Source organism: Puccinia triticina, chromosome 6A (genome assembly GCF_026914185.1).
Source record: "Puccinia triticina chromosome 6A, complete sequence".
NCBI lineage: Eukaryota > Fungi > Basidiomycota > Pucciniomycetes > Pucciniales > Pucciniaceae > Puccinia > Puccinia triticina.
In genome coordinates, this window is record NC_070563.1 from 1,192,828 (window position 1) to 1,218,135 (window position 25,308).

The 25,308-nt window shown below is 47.6% G+C and overlaps 2 protein-coding genes across 2 annotated transcripts; both read right to left on the reverse strand.

Moving 5' to 3' along the window:
• Positions 1-435: 435 nt before the first annotated feature.
• Positions 436-1,219, reverse strand: PtA15_6A152 (uncharacterized protein; the record flags this gene model as incomplete). Its single annotated transcript, XM_053169827.1, has 2 exons — positions 436-721; positions 831-1,219. 2 exons carry the CDS (start codon positions 1,217-1,219, stop codon positions 436-438), a joined length of 675 nt encoding a protein of 224 aa, XP_053021079.1.
• Positions 1,220-19,796: 18,577 nt separating this feature from the next.
• Positions 19,797-24,546, reverse strand: PtA15_6A153 (uncharacterized protein; the record flags this gene model as incomplete). Its single annotated transcript, XM_053169828.1, has 19 exons — positions 19,797-19,938; positions 20,028-20,176; positions 20,265-20,340; positions 20,482-20,638; positions 20,734-21,104; positions 21,174-21,305; positions 21,414-21,508; positions 21,597-21,689; positions 21,768-21,873; positions 21,936-21,971; positions 22,048-22,086; positions 22,189-22,486; positions 22,577-22,651; positions 22,905-22,988; positions 23,064-23,071; positions 23,199-23,566; positions 23,682-23,999; positions 24,068-24,195; positions 24,324-24,546. 19 exons carry the CDS (start codon positions 24,544-24,546, stop codon positions 19,797-19,799), a joined length of 2,898 nt encoding a protein of 965 aa, XP_053021080.1.
• Positions 24,547-25,308: the final 762 nt, after the last annotated feature.

Sequence of the window (25,308 nt, forward strand, 5' to 3'; positions counted from 1 at the left end):
GGGCCTTGTGACAGAAGGACACCCTTTTGCTTTGCAAAAGCTGAAAAATATCGAACCTCCTGGCTTAGATGGCTTGATTCTAAGGGATGAAACAAGAGATTTGATGGGGTTGGTATACATTTGACTTAGTTCATAATCATCCCATAATTGTTTGGAAGCGATGCAAATATATATCGAAGGGTAACATAGATGGGCTGGATAAATAAAAACTGCGAAGGATAGTATACAGAAGATCATAATCTAGATAGCGTATAATAATTCGAAATCGCATGTCTGTTTCACCGTGAACGACTGTGGTGAAGAAAAAAAAACTTGGCTTTAAAGCGTGAATCAGAGCGGGAAAAGTGTCTGTAAAAAGATGATAAGAGAAGAGGCGTTGGTATGATCTCATGCATCCATCAAAGTCATCAATCGGTGTAACCAAGCTATAGACGATCATTCCTCCACAACCATAGATACACTATTCGAGGATCCCTCTCCCTGACAAATCGCGCGTGGTTCGGAGTCGACCTCGTTGATGTCGTAGATAGTCTTCGTCGACCGTCTTTTTGCCTGCAGGATGGAAAAGCGGGGTCTAAGAGGCTTCGAACCGTTGTTGGACTTTTGCGGGGAAGTCTTCACACTGGGTCTTCGCGAGATAGAGGTTGATCGGAAGATATTCATTGATGCTCTTCGCAAATTAGGCCTTGGAGGCGGCAGCTGCGCGATGACAGATCGAGCTCTACATACGTCACAATAGATGGAACAGCATAAGGAAACGAATATTTATCAATGTCGGCCATATATGTTAGGCTTGATCCAGGGTGGGGATGAGATATGTTTCAACCCACCGCATTCTTTTCGACGGGGAAGGAGAATTGAGACCCGTCTTGATTACCAGCACAGGCTCTTCGGCCACCAAAGTTTTTTCGGACTCGGCGGAACAAGTGCGTCCTAGGACGCGAGCAACAGGAGCCCGGCCAGAGACCTGTGACGGGCCCGCAGTCGAGATGGATTGTTCTCGCTGCTGGCGTTCAAGCCCGGATTGATAGCAGTAGAAATCTGGATTCTCGGGCACGAACACCTCCTTGTAAGCTTGGGATAAAAGCTTCTTCGGCTCAGTCGTGGGTCTCGGCGGGCTGTCGAGGAGGTCTTCTGGTCTTCCACAACAGTGGAAAGACTCGTCAGAATCCGAGTCGTCGTGGCTGTCACGTTGATATCGGATTGACAGGCGGCGCATCATTCTGAAGGAAATAACAAGAAGAAATATGTGGGTATCGGGAGGAGATAGGGGGGTTGCGAGTATAGTCAAGTGGACGGGATGAGTGTGGCAGAGTTGGTGAGGAGAAGAAAATTGTGGACGAAAGGCGAGGCATTTATTTATCACTAATGACTGAGGAAGCGCTGCATGTAGGCCCAGTCGAGCAAGGAAGATGCTACTCTGGCTTCCTACTCAGTCCAGATCACACCCCAACAGGCTCACATCAGAGAATATCTTCACGAAGTTAACTATCTACGTCCCTCTTTGAAAGCTAACGAAACGGGGAGAGGTGGCTATGAGTCTAGCTTGCTGCAGGCTAAAAATATGCGCCGCATAGATGCAGAAACTCATTTTTGTGCGGTGTACTGCAAGTGGTAGCTTTCTGCCCCTGAAAAAAAAATGTGAAGGCCGCGATTACTTGCGATCGCAGTGTTGCAATCCTACATCTCAAGTCGTTTCGTCGTACTAGTTTTATGATCTGCGTGCTGAAGGAGTCGGAGTATCCAGAAATCAATTTTGTTATTTTGTTCTTGAAAACGACCGAGCAGTAGGACCCAGGAGATGAGGAGTCGGATACGCCCGTGATCCGAACTAGTGACGTGCCCGCTTATATGCTCTATGAAAAACTATCAATGTATATCCACGAATGTCTATAGGAGAGATCCATCGAAGAATCGTAGGCCGACGTGATTTAGATTCCAAGCAAACATCTCGGTGGTGGTGATCAGTGGCGGTGGAGCCAGCCCGAGAGTACTCACCAAGGGTACTCAACACGCGACTGGGCTTGACCGGTCCCCCGCGCGGTGCCGCAGCAAGGGGCTTAAACCTTGACACGGGCTGTGGACATCCTTGCGACAGCCCACCCAGCGTCCGGCCCGACCGCCGCCCACAGGCCGGGCACCTGCTGGGCCGAGACGACCGCCCGGTGGACGCTACATAGCCCCACACATTGACTGCCCACAAGCGCGGAATGATCTCCAGTCCTCCTCTCCGCCTCCTCAAAGCAGTATATCTTTCATGAACTTGAAAAAATTGGACTGTACTCCCCTGATGGTCTTGGACCAGTTTTTGTAAGCCCCCTCCTCTGCTGGGCTTACAAGATTTCACTAGATACCTGTCACAGCTTGTATATAGTCCATTTGCCTTTCTTCCCTGGCTCAGCAGAGAACTGACCATCCTTCTCTCTGAGTCAGTAATCAAACCTCCCAGTGTTTGGTCCTAGAACCTCTCTAGGCTCTCCACCTCTTCCCTTGTGCCACCTCTTTGACACGGACATCTCAAGTCCTTACAGTTTTTGCCAGTTCCAGCCATCAAGAATTTATTGTATTTTTCTTGATTCTTGGTCAAAACTAGCTATTACTGTGAAGAATTTCTCCTGATGATAACTGGGACAGAACATTTACCAAGATCTTGTTGCACTCCATTTCTCTCAATGGTGATTATTTGTTGGCCATTGGGTTTAGTTTTTTGCCCTAGATGATGTGTCAAGACCAGCCATTGAGGGGATTTTTCCAAGTTTTTTTGGAGTCCATGAAGTGTACACTCCAAAAGTATTTTCATTCACAGGAATGCACTACATTTTTGGCATGCAATGATTTGAAATTCATGCTTTCTGAAGTGTATGCAAGATCATTTTTGTAGTACACCGCTGTAAGACTCAAAAGTGGTAATGAAACCCTTTTGCTGAATTTTGAAGGGTATGATGGAGTTGCAAGCTCTGCCCTTCTGTTATCAGTCAACAAGGCCCACCAAGCTCAGCTTGGAAAGTTTTATTTGTCAGGTTGTGGTTCTGCTACTCTTAGCTTTATCATACCTGCTGGTGTCACTCATTCATGACCTGTCATTCACAGGTCTTACCCTCAATTAGGGATCTTCATGTGACACCAGTGGATGTTCTTTCACCCACCTGCAGCCATTCATATCCAAGCGTCCTTAGTACAGTGGTTAGTACACTTGACATGGATATAAGAGACATGGGTTCAACTCCCATAGGACACATAATATTTTATGGAGTTTCACAGGTTATGAGCCCAGCGTAAAAGAGCTATTGAGTCGTAGGAGTCCCGACTGGTCCACCCCTTTTCCTTCCTTCCTATAGACATTGCACCGTGGCGGATCCTAATACCGGTGAAGAAACCAACAATTCAGCCTTTCCGGATCCACCTACCACACCACCTGCGGAGCCTTCCCTTGAGCCGGAAGACAGCACTCCGCTTGCCTCTAGTCGCGCTTCTTTCCAATCCATCGAATCCGAGTCCAAGGATTTTGTCAATAATCTTCTCATCCCATTGACCTCTACCCTTTCTCCTGTCAGCTCCAAAATCCCCAACCTCTCACTTATCAACATGAGTCTCGACGCCTCCTCCATCAAATTGGTCACCGAAAAGCTGGACAAAGACAACTTCTCCAGCTGGTGATGGGCCATTGTTACCTCCTTGGGCTATAAGGGACTGGACGATTATATCCTACTCGACCAGACCGATGAAATGAAGAAGAAGCCCGACTATCAGCAGCTTAATAAAATGACTACAAACTTCATCCGACTACATCTCTCCAACGACAACTTAGAGCGATTCGTCTCAGATCTCAGGGATTTCGACGCCAAGAAGTTGTGGGATGCAATCAAAGCACACTTCGTCGCCAAGACCATGGAAAATGCGGCGAGTGCGATGGATAAGTACTTCGACATTCACTTCGATGAAAACAATATGGATTCCTCCATTGCCACTGTCCGAAAATCTTTCCGACACTTGTGCGAAGTTGGTGCGGCCAAATTTGGAAAGGATGGCCTCACCGCAATGGCTGTAGTCTTTGCGCTCAGGAAGCTTCCTCCCTCACTCAATACCTTCCGGACACTTCAGTTCAAGGAGTTCAAGGAAGACGCGAAGGTCAAAATGGAGTCCTTCCTTAGTGCACTCAAATCCGAGGTGCGTCGGCAGAAGGAAGCACAACAGGAAGCCCTAGCCACTGCCACTGCCCTAGCCGTCACCAAACAATCCTCCACCTCCGGAGAGACCATCAAGAGGAAAGGACGACGAGTTCAGTGTCTTGATGGAAAACACAATCCGGACGCCATTCACCCTGCCTCAGAATGTTTCCAGCTGCACAAGGACAAAGCGATCGCGCATCATCAGGCAGCCATTGATTGTCTTAAGAGAGAAAATCCCCAAGCAAGTCTTAGCGCGAGGAGCTCTTTCAAGGACGTGATAGTCTTAGATAGTGGGGCCTCCGCTCATTACCTAAAAGATTGATCCTACTTCACCTCCTTGTCGACCACCTCCTCGTCAGTTTTCGGAGCAAACGGTGCTCCCATTCCTATCCTCGGCTTCGGACCTGCAGTCATTCAAACCGCCATCGGTCCCCTAACCCTCAGTCTGGCGTACTATGCGCCTAAGCTTTCCAACTCCCTAATCTCACTCACCCACTTCATACGGATGGGATTCTCCCTTATCCCAAGTGCTGGGGGAACCCGTTTCGAATGTCGCCGAGGATTGGAGGTTGTTTTTATCGGCTCTACGGCGGAGAATGTTCTACTCATAGACATGAACCCGTTGAAAGCGCTCTTGGCTCAAAGTCTCAGTCCAATTGATCTCCATCAAGCGTTGGGACACCCTAGCCTTCCGTACTTCAACAAGGCCTTTCCTGAGCTCAACCTCAAGTCACTCGACTGTGACGTCTGCGATTGAGCCAAGATGCATCGACAACCGTTTGGCGGCTCATTCCCCATTTTTTCCGCACCCCTCGATTGTGTCCACATGGACCTGTGCGGCCCTATAAGTCCTTCATCTCGGGGGGGAAATCGCTATTTCCTGAAGATTATTGATGGCTTCTCAAAGTATCAATTTATCTACCCCATGAGATGTAAGTCCGACACCTTTCACTTCTTCCAACTGTTTCTCAACCAGGCCGAGACTTACACTGGCCGGAAATTAAAATTAGTGGTCTCCGATAATGGAGGAGAGTTCTGCAATCACAAATTCAACTCACTCTTCTTCTCGATGGGAATCCAACATCTCACGTCCGCCCCCTACACACCCCAACAAAACCCATTGGCCGAACGCGGAAACCGTACCACGGTCAAGAAGACTCGGGCTCTCTTGATGACCAGCGGCCTGCCACTTGAATGGTGGGGCGAGGCAGTTGTAATGTCCGTCTACTTGGAAAACCGGTTGCCAGACAGCTCCATAGGGTTTGCCTCTCCCTACGAGAAGTGGCATGGGAAGAAACCTGATCTAACCGAGCTTGTCCCATTCGGCTGCAGGGCCGTGCTGTTCGAGGAGCAAAAATGGAGGGACTCTAAGTTCTCAGCCTCAGGAGTTGAGTCCGTGTTCATCGGGTATGATGGTCATCATCGATCATACAAGGTCTGGATTCCGAAGACCAACAAATTGGTCACTTCTCATCATGTGAAGCTCTTCCCGAAGACGTTCCCTCTCCTCGACCCTTCAGGAGAAGCAATGGATCCCCCAGTTCTGTTTGACTTTGACGACCTTGGTACGACGGTCAATGCACCCAGCAAGCCGGCTCCACCTCCCCCTGTAGAAATGGCGCCGGGGGAGGGGGTGGATGAACAGGACCTTCACAATCCGCAGCCTGAGCCACCCGTTCCTCCGCCCTCGCCTAGGATTTCGCCAATCAACACTCCGGTCAACCTGCCGGGGCCCGCCGCAAAAGGATACGCCTATGTTGCACCCAATAACATCTCGTCAGACATTGATGAGAGCAACATCATATCAGGGTCCAGGCGTCACAGGGCGCTCGTAATAGTAGGGGAGCCGTCCTCTGAGTCCGACCCAAAAACCTATGGCGATATCCTCGGCAGGATAGACGAAAATGAGTGGTTAATGGCGGTGGAGGTCGAACTCAACAATATCAAACGGCACGAGGTGTGGGTAGTAGCCCCCAAGAACCCTGGCTGTAGGGATCTCGACACCACGTGGGTATTTAAGCGAAAATTCGATGCGGACGGCGAGCTACTCAAGTACAAAGCCCGCCTCTGCGTCCGAGGTTTTTGGCAAATCGAAGGCGTTAACTACAATCGCACCTTCGCGCCTACAGGTCGAACTTCGTCTCTCAGGATCATGCTAGGGATAGCTGCAGTCCACGGCTGGCAAATTCAGCAAATGGATGTGAAGTGTGCTTTCCTCAACGGCATACCGGAAGAAGACATCTTCATCAAGGTTCCTGAAGGCGTTGGGATTGAATTGCCTCCGGGGCACGGTCTCAAGCTGCAAAAGTTGCTCTATAGACTCAAACAAAGTCCTAGATGCTGGTACGCAGCTCTGAAGGATTTCTTCGATTCGGTCAACTTCTTCCCTGCGGACGTCGATCCGTGTCTCTTCTGTCATCAGGACGCATCAAGACCCTGCTTCGTATTTGTGCATGTGGACGATTTGGTCATCATGGGACCCAATGTCTCCTTTCTGAAGTCGAAAATCAAGGACCGCTTCGAAATGGAAGACCTAGGGGACTGTAGATACGTTCTTGGTATGCGGGTCTCGAGGAATCTGGAACAGGGGACTGTTACTCTTAGTCAGGATAGGTATGCAAGGGAGATCCTTGAGGAATTCGGTATGCTCAACTGCAAGCCCGCTTCGACTCCGCTCCCGGGCAATGCTCTTTCGTGCCCGACAAAAGACGAGCCTGTCGATCCCGGTTTTTGCTACCGAAGGGGGGTGGGTCTGTTACAATATCTTGTTTAATGCACCAGACCCGACCTAGCCTTCGCAGTAAGCTATCTCTCCCAGTTCCTCAACGCGCCCAAGAAGACACATCAAGAACAGTTGCGACACACTTTGAGATACGTGCAACACTCGAAAGACTACGGAATAACCCTTGGCAAGGTGGGAGGCCCCGCGCATCGGCTTGTTGGCTACGCAGATGCTAGTTATGCCTCTGGACTCAACTCAGCATCCTTTGCAGGAAGTCTCCTCCGACATAATGGAGTCATCAGGTGGAGGTGCCAAAAGCAAGACGACGATGGTCCATCGCTCTCCACAACTGAGGCCGAATACCGAGCTTGTGCTTCAACTGGTCAGGATATTAGGTGGGCCGAACAGCTACTTGAGCAAATTTATCCACTTCTCAACATAACTCCCTCCCCGGTCGATCTTTTCTGCGACAATCAAGGTGCTCTTGCCTTGCTTCAAGATTTGGTCTATCAACACCGCACTCGACACGTCAATGTTCGCCACCATTGGCTAAGATATCACATCAACATTGCAAAGAACTTCAAGGTCAGCTACGTTGCAACTAACAACAACCACGCCAAATTTCTCACCAAGCCTCTCAAACCAAAGAAGACACAAGCGGCAATAGCGCAAGTCACCCTGCGGAACATCGAGCTCAATGGCAACATCAGTGCCTAGTGAGCAAGGGGGGCTGTGACGTTACAGGCCAGAGAAGGGGCCTAGTCAGATGACTGCGGCAAGTAGGATGAGCATGCGGATCCGGTACAACCTTAGTCATCATCCGGTTAGGGTTCTGAGTCATGTATTTAGTCTAGCCAGTTGTACCGTCTCCTCTTTTCTTTTCTTTTCTTTCCTCACTCATTCAACTCTGAGTCTTGTCCCTGCACCTCAATAGGTGCATAGTCCCTTCCTCCTCCTTTCTCTTGTCTGTCGGCCTCCCAACATCGGCCTCCCTAGCTCACCGCGCGCTTCTGTGGTTTCTCAGGTATCGCTTTGTTTTCCGCTTCTCTGTCTCTTTCTCTTTTCTCTGCTCACTATGCAATGATACTCATTCAACTCCAAGTCTTGTCCCTGCACCTCAATAGGTGCATAGTCCCTTCCTCCTCCTTTCTCTCGTCCGTCGGCCTCCCTAGCTCACCGCGCGCTTCTGTGGTTTCTCAGGTGCATAGTCCCTTCCTCCTCCTTTCTCTTGTCCGTCGGCCTCCCAACATTGGCCTCCCTAGCTCACCGCGCGCTTCTGTGGTTTCTCAGGTATTGCTTTGTTTTCCGCTTCTCTGTCTCTTTCTCTTTTCTCTGCTCACTATGCAATGATACTCATTCAACTCCGAGTCTTGTCCCTGCACCTCAATAGGTGCATAGTCCCTTCCTCCTCCTTTCTCTCGTCCGTCGGCCTCCCTAGCTCACCGCGCGCTTCTGTGGTTTCTCAGGTGCATAGTCCCTTCCTCCTCCTTTCTCTTGTCCGTCGGCCTCCCTAGCTCACCACGCGCTTCTGTGGTTTCTCAGGTTATGAGCCCAGCGCTACCGCGTGATACCTAGGATATTATGGAGTCTTGGTATGATAAACCCCTTTCATAGCACGGGGGGCTGTCAGGTTTTGGTTCTGCTACTCTTAGCTTTATCATACCTGCTGGTGTCACTCATTCATGACCTGTCATTCACAGGTCTTACCCTCAATTAGGGATCTTCATGTGACACCAGTGGATGTTCTTTCACCCACCTGCAGCCATTCATATCCAAGCGTCCTTAGTACAGTGGTTAGTACACTTGACATGGATATAAGAGACATGGGTTCAACTCCCATAGGACACATAATATTTTATGGAGTTTCACATTATTGAGTGATAGGTCTGGTCTGTTCCAGATGAAATCTGTTTGACTGGCAACGTGTAAGTGTTTCAATTACTTTGTTATAAGGGTTGAATTGTTGTTATAAGGGTTGATTTATTGTTATAAGGGTTTTAGGATTTGACTGTGGATGAGTGTTGGGTGACTTGTGAGTTCTGGGTGAGGAACTGGGGAGCAGACCACTGGGGGTGGAGAGAGCTCCTTTTATAGAAAAAATTGGAGCCCCAAAGGGGCTTGTGGGTTAGGGTTTCAGCTAATCTAGACAACAGGGTGAGGGATTTTAGCTGGTGGGAGTAGATACAAATGATGACATAACCCCTCAGGGGTGCATGAATGCTGTCAGAATATACCACAGAACATTATAAATATGCCAGGGGTGCATACATGATGTCAGAATATACAAAAGAACATTCTAAAGCATGAATGAGGTGACATTAGACTGCATGAGCTGTCATACAGGGGGAATCAGTGTATAAACAAAGTCTGAGGCTGCAGAAACAGTGTAAATGATGTCATACTATGTATATAAACGAGTGTATGTAGTTAATATGTAATGAGTGTAGTCTGACAGGGAGATGTATGTTTGTATCCTGTGATGTGTATAAGTGTACTACTGTGAAACTTGGGTTGAGGCCGGTGACAGCTGGGTTACTGGGGCTGGCCGTGTGATAGGTGTCCATGAGGGGTAACTTCCACACTAGAGGGGGTCCAGGGGTACTTCCAGTGGTGACTAGGGGTGAAATTGGCCGTAGAATCCATTTCTGGGGTCAATTTAATGGTATCTTGAGGCCTAGTATGAGTAATTATGTGGCATAGAAAAAACTTTTTATTTTTCCACTTTTCTGTCTACCACACCGCAATGCACTCAATTTTTGGAGTGCATGTGGTATTTTTTTGGGGTTTATAAAGGCTGAACCTTTTGTAAACCACCTCAAATCCACCTCAAATTTTGCAGGTTGGACAGGTAAAACCATGGCTACAAGCTGCCATTTTAAATTCTAGCCCCCAAAAAATGGGACAATAGCACATCAAGTCTCTCCTACTGGGGACTGGTGGGGGCTGTCTTTACAAGATCACCCCCTACGCAGAAACAAGGGACTTTTTAAGTTTGAAAAAAGCTCCACCATGTCAGTGAGGCACAAGTGCTGAAGGACTTCTGTTAAGTTCTTGCCACAACCGCGACTTTACCATGTACACCACCGCTTGAAAAAAAATTGAATCAGCGTGTGGGGTCAGGAAAGGGTCTGGCATGACCTCTCTGCCCGGATTTTTACGACGGAGATGGTTTGACGCCAGCAATGGGTCAGAACTACGTGGGTCTGATTCATCCAACCCACATGTCAAGCCAACACCACCAACATATTGTGTCCACATGACATGCGGGTTGATCAGGGGTCATGGATTGCCCAGCCAACCCCATCCAGCCCTGGCAAGCAGGCCAACGGCGTCATTGGGTTGGGCATGCCCGATCAACTCCGTTGGCTTGATTGCCTGTCAAATCCAAGTCCAACAGGACTCAGCAGCAGACAAAGGCCTGTCTAATTGAGCAAGCCAATGCCACCAGCTGGTTGGATCTGCGTCAAGCCTCAGTCATGATAGGCTCGCTGTCTGGGTTAGCTAAACAATTGGTTGGGCTTCTTTTTCTTTTTTTTTATCAAGTTACCTGGATGTGCCTCATAGGAGAGGGGATGAGGGCCGCCCTCATCCCCTCTCCTCTCTTTTTTTCCTTAAATGTTTTTTTTTTCTAGGCTTGTTGTATTTTCACTTTATGGTTCCCATGTTTGTGTGTTGGATCAGGAGTTTGTTTTCTTTCACAAAGATGTCACTTAGATTCATAGTGAGCAATGCCATAGGCCAAAATTTGTTGTAGCCCAGTGGGCTACGCACTCTGACACTCGCCGCAGTTGTGGTATCTACCTCATCCCAGACCTTGTCCGGGCTGAGGCTTGGCTATGATTGATATTCATTTTTACCCACATACCTGGTTCACCACAGGTTATGAGCCCTTGACACTTATATATCTATAACTTCCTTGTCTAACAGACTGCAGCCGGCCTAATCATCCGGACCAACTTAAAAAACTTATCCCTTTACTCCAGCTCAACCTCTGTCAATCGCAAAGCCTAATCCGCTTGCTTATCTGACTGACTAATCACCAGCCAGAAGGTCGACAAAGTTAAAAACTCTCTTTCTCGGTCTCAACTTAATTTTTTTGGTCAATCCGGAAACTCAACAAACTTTCGGCAATGATCTCACCGGTGTTATAGAGAGGAAAGTTTTTTCTTGGAGATTTTCAGTGGCTAGGGTGACTAGCCATCTTCCCGAAAACAGGACTGTGGCCCAGTCCTGTTTGCTATTGTCTTTCTAAGAGAGAGAACTTGAGCCTCTACTTCATCTCCGACCCGTGGATTGACTCCCTTCCAACCTCTTCAAGTTTTTCTGTTATCTCTCTCCCTGCATCAACAAAATTCACATATCTCTCTATTTTTCCCAAAAATTGTATTCCATCCCTTGAAAATCTACAATCTACATACATATCTCTATCTATCTTCTGTTCATTTTCCCGTCTATCCGAATATTCCTTAGAATTTTTTTTTTCCTCATTCCCCTCCCTAATCTTTCCCTTACATCAAATCACCAACCCTCCCCTTCTTTCCTTTTCCCTACCACAACTCTCGACTACCTTCCTTTGCCGACTATGCCAAACGATGGATCCCAGGACGAATCAACAATTGACGTCTGGAGCGGCAGGATTGTCGAACTGGCACATTGATGACTTATCACACAGGAATTGCCTGGAGGAAGACATCGCCGTTCTTCAGTCACAGTTCAAGCGCCTGTCGCCTAGCCCAGAGACAACAGCGGGTCCGGCCCGTCGACCCACGGAAATCCGGGCAGGTAAGCAACAACAGCCTGCCCTGGTAGACGATCAACAACTCCCACCGCATATGGACCTACGGTTGCCGTCTGAACCTGCTCATCCTCCCAGAAACTCAAATGTGGCTGTTCCTCCTCTAGTCACAGACACAGGTCGACAGGAACGTCTGGACGCCAAGCTAGCAAAACAAGTTCGCAATTTCAAGGAGGCCGAGTTCCTCCTGAAGCAAAGCAAGTTAGTCGGTGTGGCGATCCAAACAGGCAAAGCACAATTCCAACAAGTCAACACTCTCAAGGCAGATGGAGAAAACTTTGCTGACTGGTATCGCAATCTGGCTGAAGTCGGGAGGGAGACAGTTGATGACGCCCATTTTTTCATCACAGCGTGCAAAAACTCAACCTACCAGAAAATTGCGCGGGCTTTACTCATCTCCAGCATCGATCAGTTGCTGGTTGCGGAGATGCAACAGCTCCCGACATGTTTTGCAATGTACACGGCCCTGTTCGATAAGTTCAAGACATTGTCCCGGGCGGCTCAGATGTCGATCTACTACAAGTTCAGGTGTTTCACGATCGACCCGGACGGACACAATGCGGGGATTGCCTCGACGCTGTGTGATCTACAAGCGGAATGGACAGCAGTCAATGTCAAGTTCGGAATGGATGCCTTTATGGGTTTCGTCCTTCAATTGGCTGTGATGGAGTCGGACGCGGAGTATAAGAAGGCGTTCGAATTGCGGGTGGAATAACTGGTGCAAGACAACAAGCAAGGAAGCTGCCCAACTTTTGATTCCATCATGAAAGCACTCGACATATGCAAGGATCAACATAAGCATACGGTAGAGTTGTCATCTGATGTGAAACAGGAGTTTGTGACTAAGGCGCCCCCGACGGCGCTCTCCACCGCGGTTGTGAATGTCGACAGTTTTGACGTATCAGCTTTTCTTGCGGATGTTGATGAGCAGGACTGGGTAGATGCACTCGATTTCTATGCTCTCACTGCGCACAAATGCTGGCAGTGTGGGGGTGAGAACCACTACGCGAGGAACTGCCCGGAGCCACAACAGTCGACTCAATCCAACAGGCGTTTTGGTAAACCAATGGGCACCATTGTTGGAACAATCTACGGTCATCTCCCAAGTGGTGCCTCGATCAGCTCATCCCATTTTCCCCGCACAAACTTCAAAAAGTCCCAGTTCCCGCCCTCAAGGAATCAACAGCATGCAAGAAAACTTGCGGACTATTACCGGCCAAGGTACCAGAACAACGGCAGGCAATCGCAGCAGGCGGATCCGGGATCCTCTATCCCAGCGAAGAAGGGGGTCGAAGCTCATATCGTGGAGGTCAACGGGCTACCTGACAATTTGGATGATCTTGACTTTCACTCCATGGCACTTGGAGAGGATCTCACCAGGGGGGAAAGTGTGGCACTCTCTGGAGGGTGCCAGGCCGTAATTCTGTCAGTAAAATGGTCTGATGTGAGTTAGATGTGAGTTGCAACTCTTTGTTCAACTTTCTTCCCAACAGATGTGTGACTGTAGGTGAAGTGGTTGCGGGATGATCTGTAACTCAATTCCAACACATGGAAATATCTTAGTTGAAATTTTCTGTTTGGTTCATATCAAACAAAATCCTGGATGTGAGCTTCAATTCACAAGATATTTTGCCAAGAATGTAAATATCCTGATGCTCAAAGATATCCTTGACCAAGTGACAAGGAATATTTTTCTGGGCTGAGTTTTTTTAATCAAAACCCACATAAAATCACATAATGAAAGATAGCTGTAAAATATAGCAACCACAAAGGCTCAGCTAACTGGTAAATCAATCCTTGTGGGATATTTCTGCCATGCCTGTTCCCTTCATCTATTGGGAGGAAAGTTATGTAAAATTAAATTTCTCTTTTTTGAGTATCACACAGTGTCAAAGCTGGGAAAACCTCTGTAACCTGAATTCCCTCCCTCTAATATGAAATGTGAACAATCAAAGAGGCCTGTTCACCAGCCATTTTTACCAAGTGATGGTCCAATTCTGCAGGCTAAAGTTTGCCATGCCTTCAGCTGTTCATTTGGGACCATGCACCTTCTGTATGTGAATACATGTTGCACAATTTTCCCTCACTTGACCTCCATCTGATTGAAAAATGCAGCGGCTAGAGGTTAAAGTTATCAAGCTTCACAGCGGGAAGGGGGAAGTTTGGGGGATATCAACAGGTGCATCAATATTTTGATGATCCTGGAACCAGTAGGAGAAAGATTTCAATAGCTGGTCTGAGAACTCTGAGGTGAAAAGTCAATTCTGAAATGTCCACACACATCTCAGCATGGGTCATACCATTTTTCTTGTAGATCAATCATCTTCACACCTTTTCCCTGACTGTTTGGGGCAATTTTTTCTTCCAGGTAGCATGCCTTCATCACACCTCCCACCATTTCCATGTCCATTGTGCAAAAAAATGGGTTTGATTGCTCTTATCACATGTTAATTATTAGAACCAGGTGTAAGATATGAATGGTGCTCTTTTGACCTGCTGTATCCAGAACAATGAAAATTATCATCATTTTGGAGTGGCAAAAATGGTGTTCATATGTGTTGCAAATCACCAAAACAACTTGTTTTCCGGGAGTTTCAAGCTGGGCACAAGTCAACTGTGGTGGCAGCGGGGCAACAGGGATCAGCTCTGTATCCCCGGGGCCCCGGGGAGGGTGTTTTTTTTTGTTGCTATGTCCACCATCATGTTTGGCCGAACATCAGGGTGGACTTTGGCGAGTTGCTTGTTTACACGGGCTCAATGACCCTTGTTTGCTGGTCATTGAGCTCGGAAAGCCCCAACTCAATGAACAGTGCACTAAATACTGTTCATTCAGCTTGGCTTTTCCAAGATTGGTGGACAGTATAGACCGCCCACCAAGCTCAGAGAGGCCCAGATCAATGACCAATAGGTGCTGGTCATCGGACTAGGGCTTCTCCGACTGGATGGCCAACACAAACTGGCCATCAAGTTGGGAGAGGCCGCGCTTGACAGGCATCATGCCCTGGTCATTGATCCGCAGCCTCTCCGAGCTCAAATCCAATGACCAGTACATACTTGTCATCCAGCGAGAAGCCCTAGCCCAATGACCAGCACATGCTGGTCATCTAGTCAGCCTTTCCAAGCGTGGTAGGCAGTCTACACTGGCCACTCAGCTTGGAAAAGTGCAGCAGGATGGACAGTACATACTTTCCATCAAGCCGGGACTTTTCTTGCGCTATGTACAGTACATATGGTCCTTAAAGCTGGGAGAGGCCCGGCTCAATGACCAACATGCAGTACTGGTCACTGATCTGGGATCTTACCAGCCAGCTAGTGACCTGTGATCAAGTGGAGGGTGTCTCCACTCAATGGCTGGTAGAACCAGTCACTGAGTAAGGAACCCCTCCACTCAACAGCTAGTACATACACCAGTCATCAATTGGAGAATCCCTCCACTCAATGACATTAAAAACCAGTCATTGAGTGGAGGATTTCTCCACTTGGTGGCTGGTAATTTAGATATGGTCATTGAGTGGACAAAACCTTGAATCAATGGTTGTCCAACAGTCATCAAGTGGAGGGAATCTTCATTCCATGACTTTACACCCCACTCATTGAGTGGAGGGGGTCTCAACTTGATTCCTGAAACACACCACGAAGTGTAGAATACCAGGTTGTACCAGGTGTCAAGTGGGGGTACCCTCAACTCAATTACCAACATGTTTGCCATGGAGTGGATCAAAGATCAGCCTGAGTTGAACATAAGGTCAATATGTTTGAATCCTGAATGCCACATGCTCACACATTTGACATCAGACAGTCTTCTCAAAGGAACATACAGTCTGGCACTCTCCAGGGAGTGCCACACTTTCCCCCCTGGTGTCTAGTAAGTGAAGCTGCCATTTTTGATACCGGTGCCTCTCATGGTTTCACCGGATCTAAATTTCTCCTTGACAATTTCCGTTCTCTTCCCAAACCTATTGGTGTCTTGGTAGCTACCAGTGGGTCAGGATCATCAATCACAGGCGTGGGAGCCCTGAAGTTCAAGACCCCTGATTGGGCCATTATTGTCTTGCGACATGTACTGTACTGTGAGCAGGCAAAGACCACCCTCATATCCATGGCGGCACTGCGCAAGGCTAATGCTTTGGTGTTTTACGATAATGTGGCAGACACTTTCCAAATTTCGCGTGCATCCGGAGAGCAACTGTTCGACTGTGTCTTTGAACCCAAGAAAAACCGTTGGTGCATGCCCTACCCAATGATCAGGGCGGACATAAAAAGGACAAGCGCAACACCCAAACTTCATGTCCTCTACTCCAGTGTGAGTCCTACGGAATTTTCTCCCACAACACACACCTCCAATGTCCATCACAGCTCTCAATCTTTTCCTTCTTCTGTTTCTCTGTCTCACTTTCCTTCCTCTTCCGCTTCTGAGACCAGTCCGTCAGTTGTGTTATCCCAGCTCCCATCATCTGAAGCCAATAATATCACAGTTATGTCCTCCAAAACTGAGCTGACGGGAGATGAGATTTTTAAAGAGCCTTTGGGGCAAGCCACTGATTATCAGTGGAAGCCAGAGGCGCTGACGCCAGACAAGGTGAAGCTTCTGTATTATCACAGGGCTTTTTGCCATGCTAGCCTCAGGCACATAAGGCGCATAATTAAGTCTGATCTGGGTTTAGGCCTACCGGAACAGTTGCCTGTTGGAAAAATTCGTTGCCCGGTCTTTGCGATAAGTAAAAGCACGAGAATTAACCCTTTAGCTTCCACCCTTTGAGTTGCAGAACGTTTGGATGTGTTAGCGGCAGATCTCATGGGACCTTGTCAAGTGGATTCGATAGACGGCGGCAAATACCTTCTGACGATGAGGGACATTGCGACAGGATACCCGTTTGTGAAGGTGTTGAAGAAGAAGTCGGAAGCAAACCAACATATCATTGACACAATAACCAGAATGGAGCAAGCAACCGGAAAGCGAGTGCGGACATTGAGGAGCAACAACGGTGGGGAGTTCGCCAATCAGAAACTGAACGATTTCCTGGCAAAGCAGGGTATTGGGGCTGAGAAGGCGCTCCCATATCATCATTATCAGAACAAAGTGATTGAACGCTTCAACAGGACGGTGGCGGACATGGGCCGGACAATTCTTTTTGATAGCCCTCTTTTGAAGGACTTCTGGAGCTATGCGTTTGTCTGGGCGACTTACGTGCTGAACCAGATCCCAAACAAGGCAAGCGGTGAGAAGACTCCCTATGAGGCAATGTTTGATCGAAAGCCTCAGTACGACAACTTTTGGGTTTTCGGAAGTACCGGTTATGTGCATATTCCTCAAGAGAAGCGCAGGAAGCTAGACAAACGGGCCGTTAAGGAACATGTAATTGCCCACCTTGAACAGAGCCAAGGGTGGTTGTTTTGGTTACCGGATCAGAAGCGTTTTGTGAGCTCGGCGATGGTTTGTTTCCCGGCCGGTCTAGCAAATGTGCCGGTATGCAAAAAGACAGCTGGTGTACCTGATGCAACTCCTTCGGCTCCAATCACAGACCAACCAACTGCCTCTAAGCTCTCGGTAGAATATATCATGAATATTCTTCAGCTTGGGGATTTCTTGCAAGAAATAGAATTCACAAACCAGGAATTGATTGTTGACAAGATCATCGACTTATGCCAATTCTATGCAATATTGGTCCCAAAGACTTTCAAGCAGGCGATGAACTCTCCAGAGAAGGATGCGTGGTCAAAAGCTATTGCGATTGAACTCTCTAACCTGGAACAAATGAGGGCCTGGGTGTTGAAACAGAAGCCAGAGGATAAGAAAGCTTTAGGGGGCAGGTGGGTATTTGCGACGAAGCCGGACGTAAACGGAGAAGGCTTACGTTTCAAGGCCCGCTATGTTGCAAAGGGTTTTACTCAAGTCGAAGGAGAGGATTTTAATGCCACCTTTGCCCCAACCGCAACATTTGTCTCCCTCAGGCTCCTGCTAGTGATTGTGGCAGCGTACGGATGGCCGGTCCAGTCTTTCGATTTTGTGGCCGCCTATCTGAACTCCCCGATAGAAGAAGAAGTTTGGGTGAAGCCGCCAGAAGGCATGGAGACGCTGCCTGGACATGCACTGCTACTGAAAAAAGCCCTGTACGGGACGCGACAAGCGGCGAGGTGCTGGTGGCTTCATCTCAAGGGGCTACTGGACAAGTTTGGCTATTCACCGTCCCAGTATGATAACAGCCTGTATGTCCTCCGACACCCGGACGAAGCAGGAGTAGTTTGGCTACATGTGGACGACGGTGTTGTTACAGCTTTGAGTGATGCGCTACTGAAAAAGCTGGAACATGATCTTAAAGACATCCTCAAGATCAAGTGGAGTCACGGGATCAATGCAATTGTTGGCTTGAACGTGAAACGCACGGGGCATGCATTTGAACTTTGCCAGAAAGATCTAGTGGCCGGCATTCTGGCAGAACATTGGGATGGAGTTACTACGGCGGCGACTCCTCTTCCGACGGGTTTCAACGCGACGACGGATGCTGACGGCGTGGCAGAAGACTCCAGGAATTTTTTGTCGGTAATTGGCTCATTTAGCTATTTGGCTGTAGGAACGCGACCAGATTTGTGCTTCGCAGTCAACTACTTAGCACGTTTTGCGGCCAAACCAGGTGTGAATCACTGGAAAGGAGTGAAACACCTGGTAAATTACCTTGCCGGGAGCAAGGACCTCACCCTTTGTCTTTTTCCGTTGTCTGATACTAAGCCGCTGAAGACTTTTGCAGATGCTTCTTGGGGAGGGGAGTTCTCCAGATCATCTTACGGTGTTCTGGTGATGTTCCTCAATTTCCCGGTCCTTTGGGTTTCCTGCAGACAGCAATCGGTGGCCTTGTCGACTTGCCATGCGGAGTACATGGCCCTTGGAGTAGCGACGCGCCAGACCTTGTGGGTCGGTCACTTGCTGCGGGACGTTCTGAAGAAAGATTTTGTAGGCCATTTGTTTTGTGATAACCAGTCTGCCATTAAAGTATCCACTGACGACGCGTCCAACAAGCGGACGCGTCACACTGACAGAGATTTTTATATCACAAATGAAGCGCTTTTCCAGAGGAAAACTACGCTGGAGTGGGTAGGTACAAAGGAACAGTTGGCTGACATTTTTACCAAAGGCATGCCGCCGGAGAGTTTTGTTACATTGCGGAGGAAGATCATGATGACTTAGCCTTTTTATCTCTCTTCCCGGTTTCTTTGTTTTTTTTGTTTCATATTTTGGCTCAACGTATGTTTCTATATTCTTCCTACCTCTCTATATTTCCTTTTCCTTTTCAATTATTTTCTTTCATTTACAAAATTTTGTTTTCAGTTTTGCTATGTGTGTTTCTTTTCCTGTTTATGTGTATCTTGTACGGGATACCGCGTCTACGGCGAGAGGGGGGGGGTGTTGTAGCCCAGCGGGCTACGCACTCTGACACTCGCCGCAGTCGCGGTATCTACCTCATCCCGGACCTTGTCCGGGCTGAGGCTTGGCTATGATTGATATTCATCGTTACCCACATACCTGGTTCACCACAAAATTCACTTAAAAAAAGAGAAGGCAGCCAACAAAACCTGATACACCTGTCACGGTGGTGACGGCTCAAAAATGTGAACACAGTGGGATTCGAACCCACGCCCGAAGACTAGCGAATCTGGTGACAACCTGAAGCTAGCGCCTTAGACCACTCGGCCATATGTCCCATGATGGACCGCGTGGATGTCCAAGTTCGAAACCTCTTGTCAGCCATTTCAACCTTTTTTGACGCGAGAACTTAAAGAAGGCCGAAGGGAAATTCTTGGGTAGAAAAACGAGAAACTGAGTTGCAATAACGATTGGGGTTAATTTTCTATCTATGTGTACCTTGAAGAATGATTAAAATGGTTTCAATGTGTGATTCATTATGGAGTGGTGATAACGGGATTATGGCGGCTTTGTCTTGGAGCTAATATGGGTCAGAAGAGCAGAAACGGGGGGGGGGGGGACTTTTAATATGATGAGAAATCGGGGGGGGGGGGGCTTTTAATATGATGAGAAATGTTAAATCTATTTTGTTTTGGAACGACGATCCTGATTCGATGACGAGATGAGCCCTGGTTGAGGGAGGAGAAGGCTTTACTTTGAAAATATATCTTCACCTTCCAGCGGTAAGAAGCCATCATATGGAGTCGTACTCTTTTTTAATTCCAATAAATTCTCGCCCCAATCTTCTAAGCTTTCGATCACTTCGTCGAGGTCTTTGTGTGGGATTAGTTGCCTACGTAAAAAACCAGATGGAGGAGAATCAATGACCACTGTGGTATGAATAGGTTTTGACATATTACTAGCGATCTCGATCACCCTTACCTTCGTGGGATCACTTGTAAGGCGTGCTTGGCATCCAGACTAGTATCAAGTGGAATCCCATGGGCACCTTCGGACAACGAAATCCTCACCGAATGTTCGCTTTTGCCAACTTCTGAAATCCGCTCATAAACTTCGAAGCATAGATAGGCCTTATGTTTGGGCAGAAAAAGTAAAAGACAAACCCTTCGTCAATAGTCCGCACTTCGATCTTTCATTGGTGCTTGTGATTGAACTAACCATGTAATCTAATTCCATCACGTCTCGATGAGCTAGTTTCAATTTGGACAGCTTCACTAAATTCACTAAAGTATGCCTATGGTTCAGTGAGTTATGATTCGCCGAACGGAAAGGATAGGTAAAGCAGATATTACATATATCAGCGAACAACATGAATCCCTCTTAGAAGATGGAGCCCATGGATCATGCGAGAGTGACTGGAAAGCTAGAGCCTCACATGTGTGACTCTTTAGTAAAGTAAAATCGTGCGAGACCTCCTTGGCTTTCTTTAGCTGCATTCAAATCACTCAAGATTTTCTGCAAGAGAGGTAAAGATGTCAACAGAGCAATTTCACGTTTCTCGCCCTGGTCGATCCCGTATTCCTGTGGTGCAACTGTGATAAAACAGGCAGTTTATCAATACGAAAAAAACGATGATTGGTTTTCCGTGTAGATTTATTTGGATCATATAAGAATCCGAAATACGAACTGAGATCAAACAGTAATTTTGCATCCTTGTAAAGCTTTCGTAAACGCTGTAAGCTTTCTGTCTCACACCATCCAGCATCTTCTTCGCTGATAGTTCCATCCGGACTCTGCGGGGCTGAATACTTGAGCGAAGCTTGTCGAGGATGGTGATGATGACCAAGTGAAACCGCTGAAGTCGGAATCGACGCAGGCGAGGTGTCACCACTTCGCATTAAGCTGATCGGTTTAAAATGTTGGTGGGATGTGAATGAAGAACTAGAGGGCATCATTGATGGTGCTGAGCCGGGCATGGCCAGCGCAGACGAGGCATCACTGCATACGGGGGACGGCCAGGTCGAAGAGTTAGAAAATATCGTTTCTAAGAACGTCCGGCTGGCAGATCAAAGTAAAACGTCAACAGACTGCTTTTCAATTGTTGAGCAAAAATTATGGAGGACTTACTTGTGCAGGGAATCATACTTCAATGAATCGTACAATTCACAAACTCTTGAGGGATCAAGTGCTCCATCGCACCAATCGCTAAATAGCTTATCCCAGCGCTCCTTGAACAGCACTGGACACTCCCCGCAGCACCTTTGGGTCGAAGGAGTAGAAGGAAATGTGTGTAACATACAGAAATCCAATCATCAATCGAGCTGTACTAATAAAGCGCAAGAAATACAATCAATAAGCTGAGCTTACCAACGTGATTGAATCTGTTCAACATCCAATTTTTCCCAATTCATGTGCATCACGTCACGTTGTTCTTGCAAGATGGCAATCACTTCTTGAACGACCTACTCCGCAGAAGCAAAATCAAAACTCGCGTCACATGTCCTGCAACTGCCTTCAACGCAACGACGATTATATTAAGCGAGTACTGACATCGAAGGGCTCCTTATCTGCAATAGGCCAATCAACCTCTACCCCCTGATTATGTCTGAGGAGCACTTTCAACCGCTTTTTGACCCGATCCATCTGCCACGATTTGTTGGAGTAAATTCAATAAGTCAATCATCCAGATGAAAGATGAACAAATAAAAACGTGTGACAAACAGGCTCTTTGGCAGCATTGGAGTCATCTAAGAGGTCCTTGCGAGTGACCAAGGGAATAGTCTTGGGTTCCGTTTTGCTATGGGCCTTGCAAGCCTCCCGCAAGCCACTGAGAACAATTTAACATATTTTACTAAGCGTGCACCTGCTTTTGAGAAATAGAATACTTACGCGCTAAATATCTCGGCAGTTGCCACGACTCTACTCCTGGATTTCCCACATAATCATTTTTTTCTGTTGAGCGAACAACTCCAGAGTGCTGTCATAAGAATAAGAGGCGTACTCAGAAGAAGTGAAGATTGTAACGTCGTCCAACATGGTCCTTTTGTGAGACAGCAATCCAACGTTTATATGTGAGCACATATCGGCAAAAGTTTAGGGAGTAATCCCAACGACGTTGAACGGAAGAAATCGACCAATTTACTTGCTCATGACTCTTAAATCCTTGGCAAAATTTTCAGCAATATCTCTAGACTGATATCGGGCCGCGTGAGTGAATTCGCCACCCCATTTGATGACGATGGTGATTTTCTCCAACGAGCCATCCTCGGTTTTGAAGCTGGGCTTTAATTGGGCTTTGAGCCCCTGCTTGCCCATCTTGGAGCAAAGGATCGACTTGAGTCGCTCTAATTTGCTTTGGTCAGAATCCTCAATCGCGATGGCTTCGTCGGTCGCATTGGCTATCAGTTCCAAGTGATCACTTGTACGCAGAATGATCTCATCTAAACAGGCAGGTTTTCATTTCTTAGCCTCAATCGAGTGAACAGACTGCGAGGGACTACCATTCTTGTTCAGCCAAATATCGGACTAACCCTTTCTTCCTTGTAAAAGTTTGATAAATGGTTGAGAACCAGATTCATCAGCAGTAAAGTTAAACTTTAACTTATCTGTAAAAAGAAAATGCGAAAATTTTAATTAGCATATATCGTGCACCCTGATGATAGCGTAGCCCCGAATCAAGGCAAACGGATACGGAAAAGCTCAATCCAGGTCCATAGTCACCAAGACTTAGACCCGTGCTAACTCGGGCCCACCGTGGAAGGTCAGCTTCAGGCTTTCAATGCGAGTCTGGTTGAGATTCTGAGTAGGACCAAGATCACCGGGAAAAGAAAGAACAGAAACGAGGGAGAATTATCATACTTTTGGGAGTTCGGTCGGCATGTCGGAAAACGCAGATCATGGCTTTGAGTTTCCATGAAGAAACCGTCGGTTTTGGTTTCAAATCTTCGCGCGGGTTAGGCGATGGGAGCGTTAACGAAGGCATTGCTTTCAAGCAAAACTTGGCTAATGTGTCCGCACATTTATCACTATAGATATCACCAATTGAAGACATTGTTTTTGTTTAATAAACGCGAAGGTCAGAACAGCCACACAATGGAATGATGCGCACGATCAACCGTCCCGCGGCAGAAGGATAAGTGAAAGGAGCTCAACTAATAGCTGTCGTTTCCCTTGACAAAACTCCATCCATTGACATCGATGACGTAGCTCTTCCCCTTGACTCTTAAGATATCAAACCCGCAGACCGTCTGACTAAAAGCCGTACTGATCTTTCGGGCGATCTCACGTTCTTCAAGCGTCAACTCGACGACGTATCGAATCTCTTTTCCATCCAAGTTTCTCTTGACGATCCCATCGACCACCGGTGACTTTCGGGTCTCAGCATGGACGATGTCCGGGCCCAGGGTGTAGATCTTGATGTCTTCGTAGTTGTCGGTCTTCATGAACTGTTCGTATATGAAAGACCCCTCTGTACGTGGATCTGATAGTTCAGGATCGAGAATTGAAGACTGATTTGCAATCTGGAGTTGCAGGATGCAGTTTTTAGAGGACATGAGTGGATATTTTGCAGGGTGAATTGTGTTTCGCAGCCATTTGTTCAAATGTGGGGGCAGCGGTGTAGACTCGGTCTCTTACCTTGCGAAATAACCTTCTACCTCCATTCCCACCCCCAAAGTAAATATTGATGTTATGATCTTCACCGCTGACCGGTTTCTCGACAAACGGCTTCTCCATTCTGACGCCATCGATGAGTAAAGCTGAATCATTTTGGACTTGGAATGATCTGGGGGGCGGACGAGTGGCATTCAAGTTCAATCCGAATCGACGCTCAATCTCGATCGCCACTTCTTTATCCACTTTCGGTCCTCCATCTCGGTTTAATTCACATCTTTTGGGTGTTGGAACGCCAATCTTGTCTAGAACCGCCAGTACCAACCTGCGGTCCCAGAAAAGCTGCATAAACAGAAGCACATTTTTTCTCAGGTTGCAGAAATGTCAAGCAAGACAAGAAGAAGACACACCTTTTGGAGCGGGAGATCATTGATGGGGATCGGGTTTCTTAGATTGACATATCGGATAGCCTTATCCATCGGAAAACCAGTCGAGAAGAAACTGATCAAAAAATCACAAACCGGCCAGTTTTCCACATCTGATTCGGATTTCAACACGGAAACAGGGAAGAAAGACAGCCATTAGCTGTGCACAGGGTGGTTGATGGATAGACTGTGGTGAACACGGGGTGAGGGAAAAAAAGAGAATTGAATGTGTAGTGCAGACCTTCATCCAAGATGACTTTATCGCCGAATATTATGCATTCAAATTTATTCGTAGCCACAAGTCTGGATAAGATGTTGCGCATCGGCTTGGATCTTGCCTTCCGATCCATGGCTGCGATGCCAATCTTGATGAGCTGATTATCATCTTCGACTAGCTCTGACAAGGTCTCGATTATAACCGGCGGTTTATTTTCCGTGACCTTCTCGTCCGATGAGTTCGACATGATTTGGTGATTTCCGGGGGTCGTGGCAAGCTGGATCGGTGGCCGGTGGTTCCAGTGTCACTCGTTAGACGGCCGACCCAGTGCTTAAGACCTCGGAGTCGTCGCGTATCTCTAAAAAGATAGTTGTGGATCGTTGTTTAGCTTACTGAAAATGGAGACGAGGCAAGGAACAAGGCTCGTTTCTGCTGGTTGACATGGATGTCGATAGGTAACCTGACAACTCACCGCTTTTAATTTGTTCTTCGATTTAACATCCGACCGCGCACCATGCATTGTTGTTGGCCTTTTCTTGGTCTAACTTAACTAAGTCCCTCTGTTTGTGGAGGGGGGACGCCGTCCCGCAGGGACCCTCCGAAGCGCGAGGGGCGCTTCGCGCCAGCCACAAAGGCCCTCCGAAAAGAGGGACTTGTGTTAAGTTAGTTTCTTGGTACACTTCAGGTCGGCGCGCCAGTCGTTGGGCGTTCCTTCATCCCCCGCTCTGCTCGTCGAGGTTGGCCATCACTGCTACAGCCACATGGGCATGAAATCTCTCTACTGTTCGATGCTTGAACCTGGAAACCCACAAAACAGGCTTGAGCCCAGACGTCAATCCTTCAAGCAAACAGCACACCAACGACAAGCCTCCATCCCTGCAGCTTCACACATATTTATGACAGCTTGAAGGCCATGCATACATGCTCGCATCTTGCTCGAATGAGCAGACAGTCCTGCTCTTTGTGCACAGTGTACATTGCCAAGTTCCGACAGCAACCTGGAAATTAG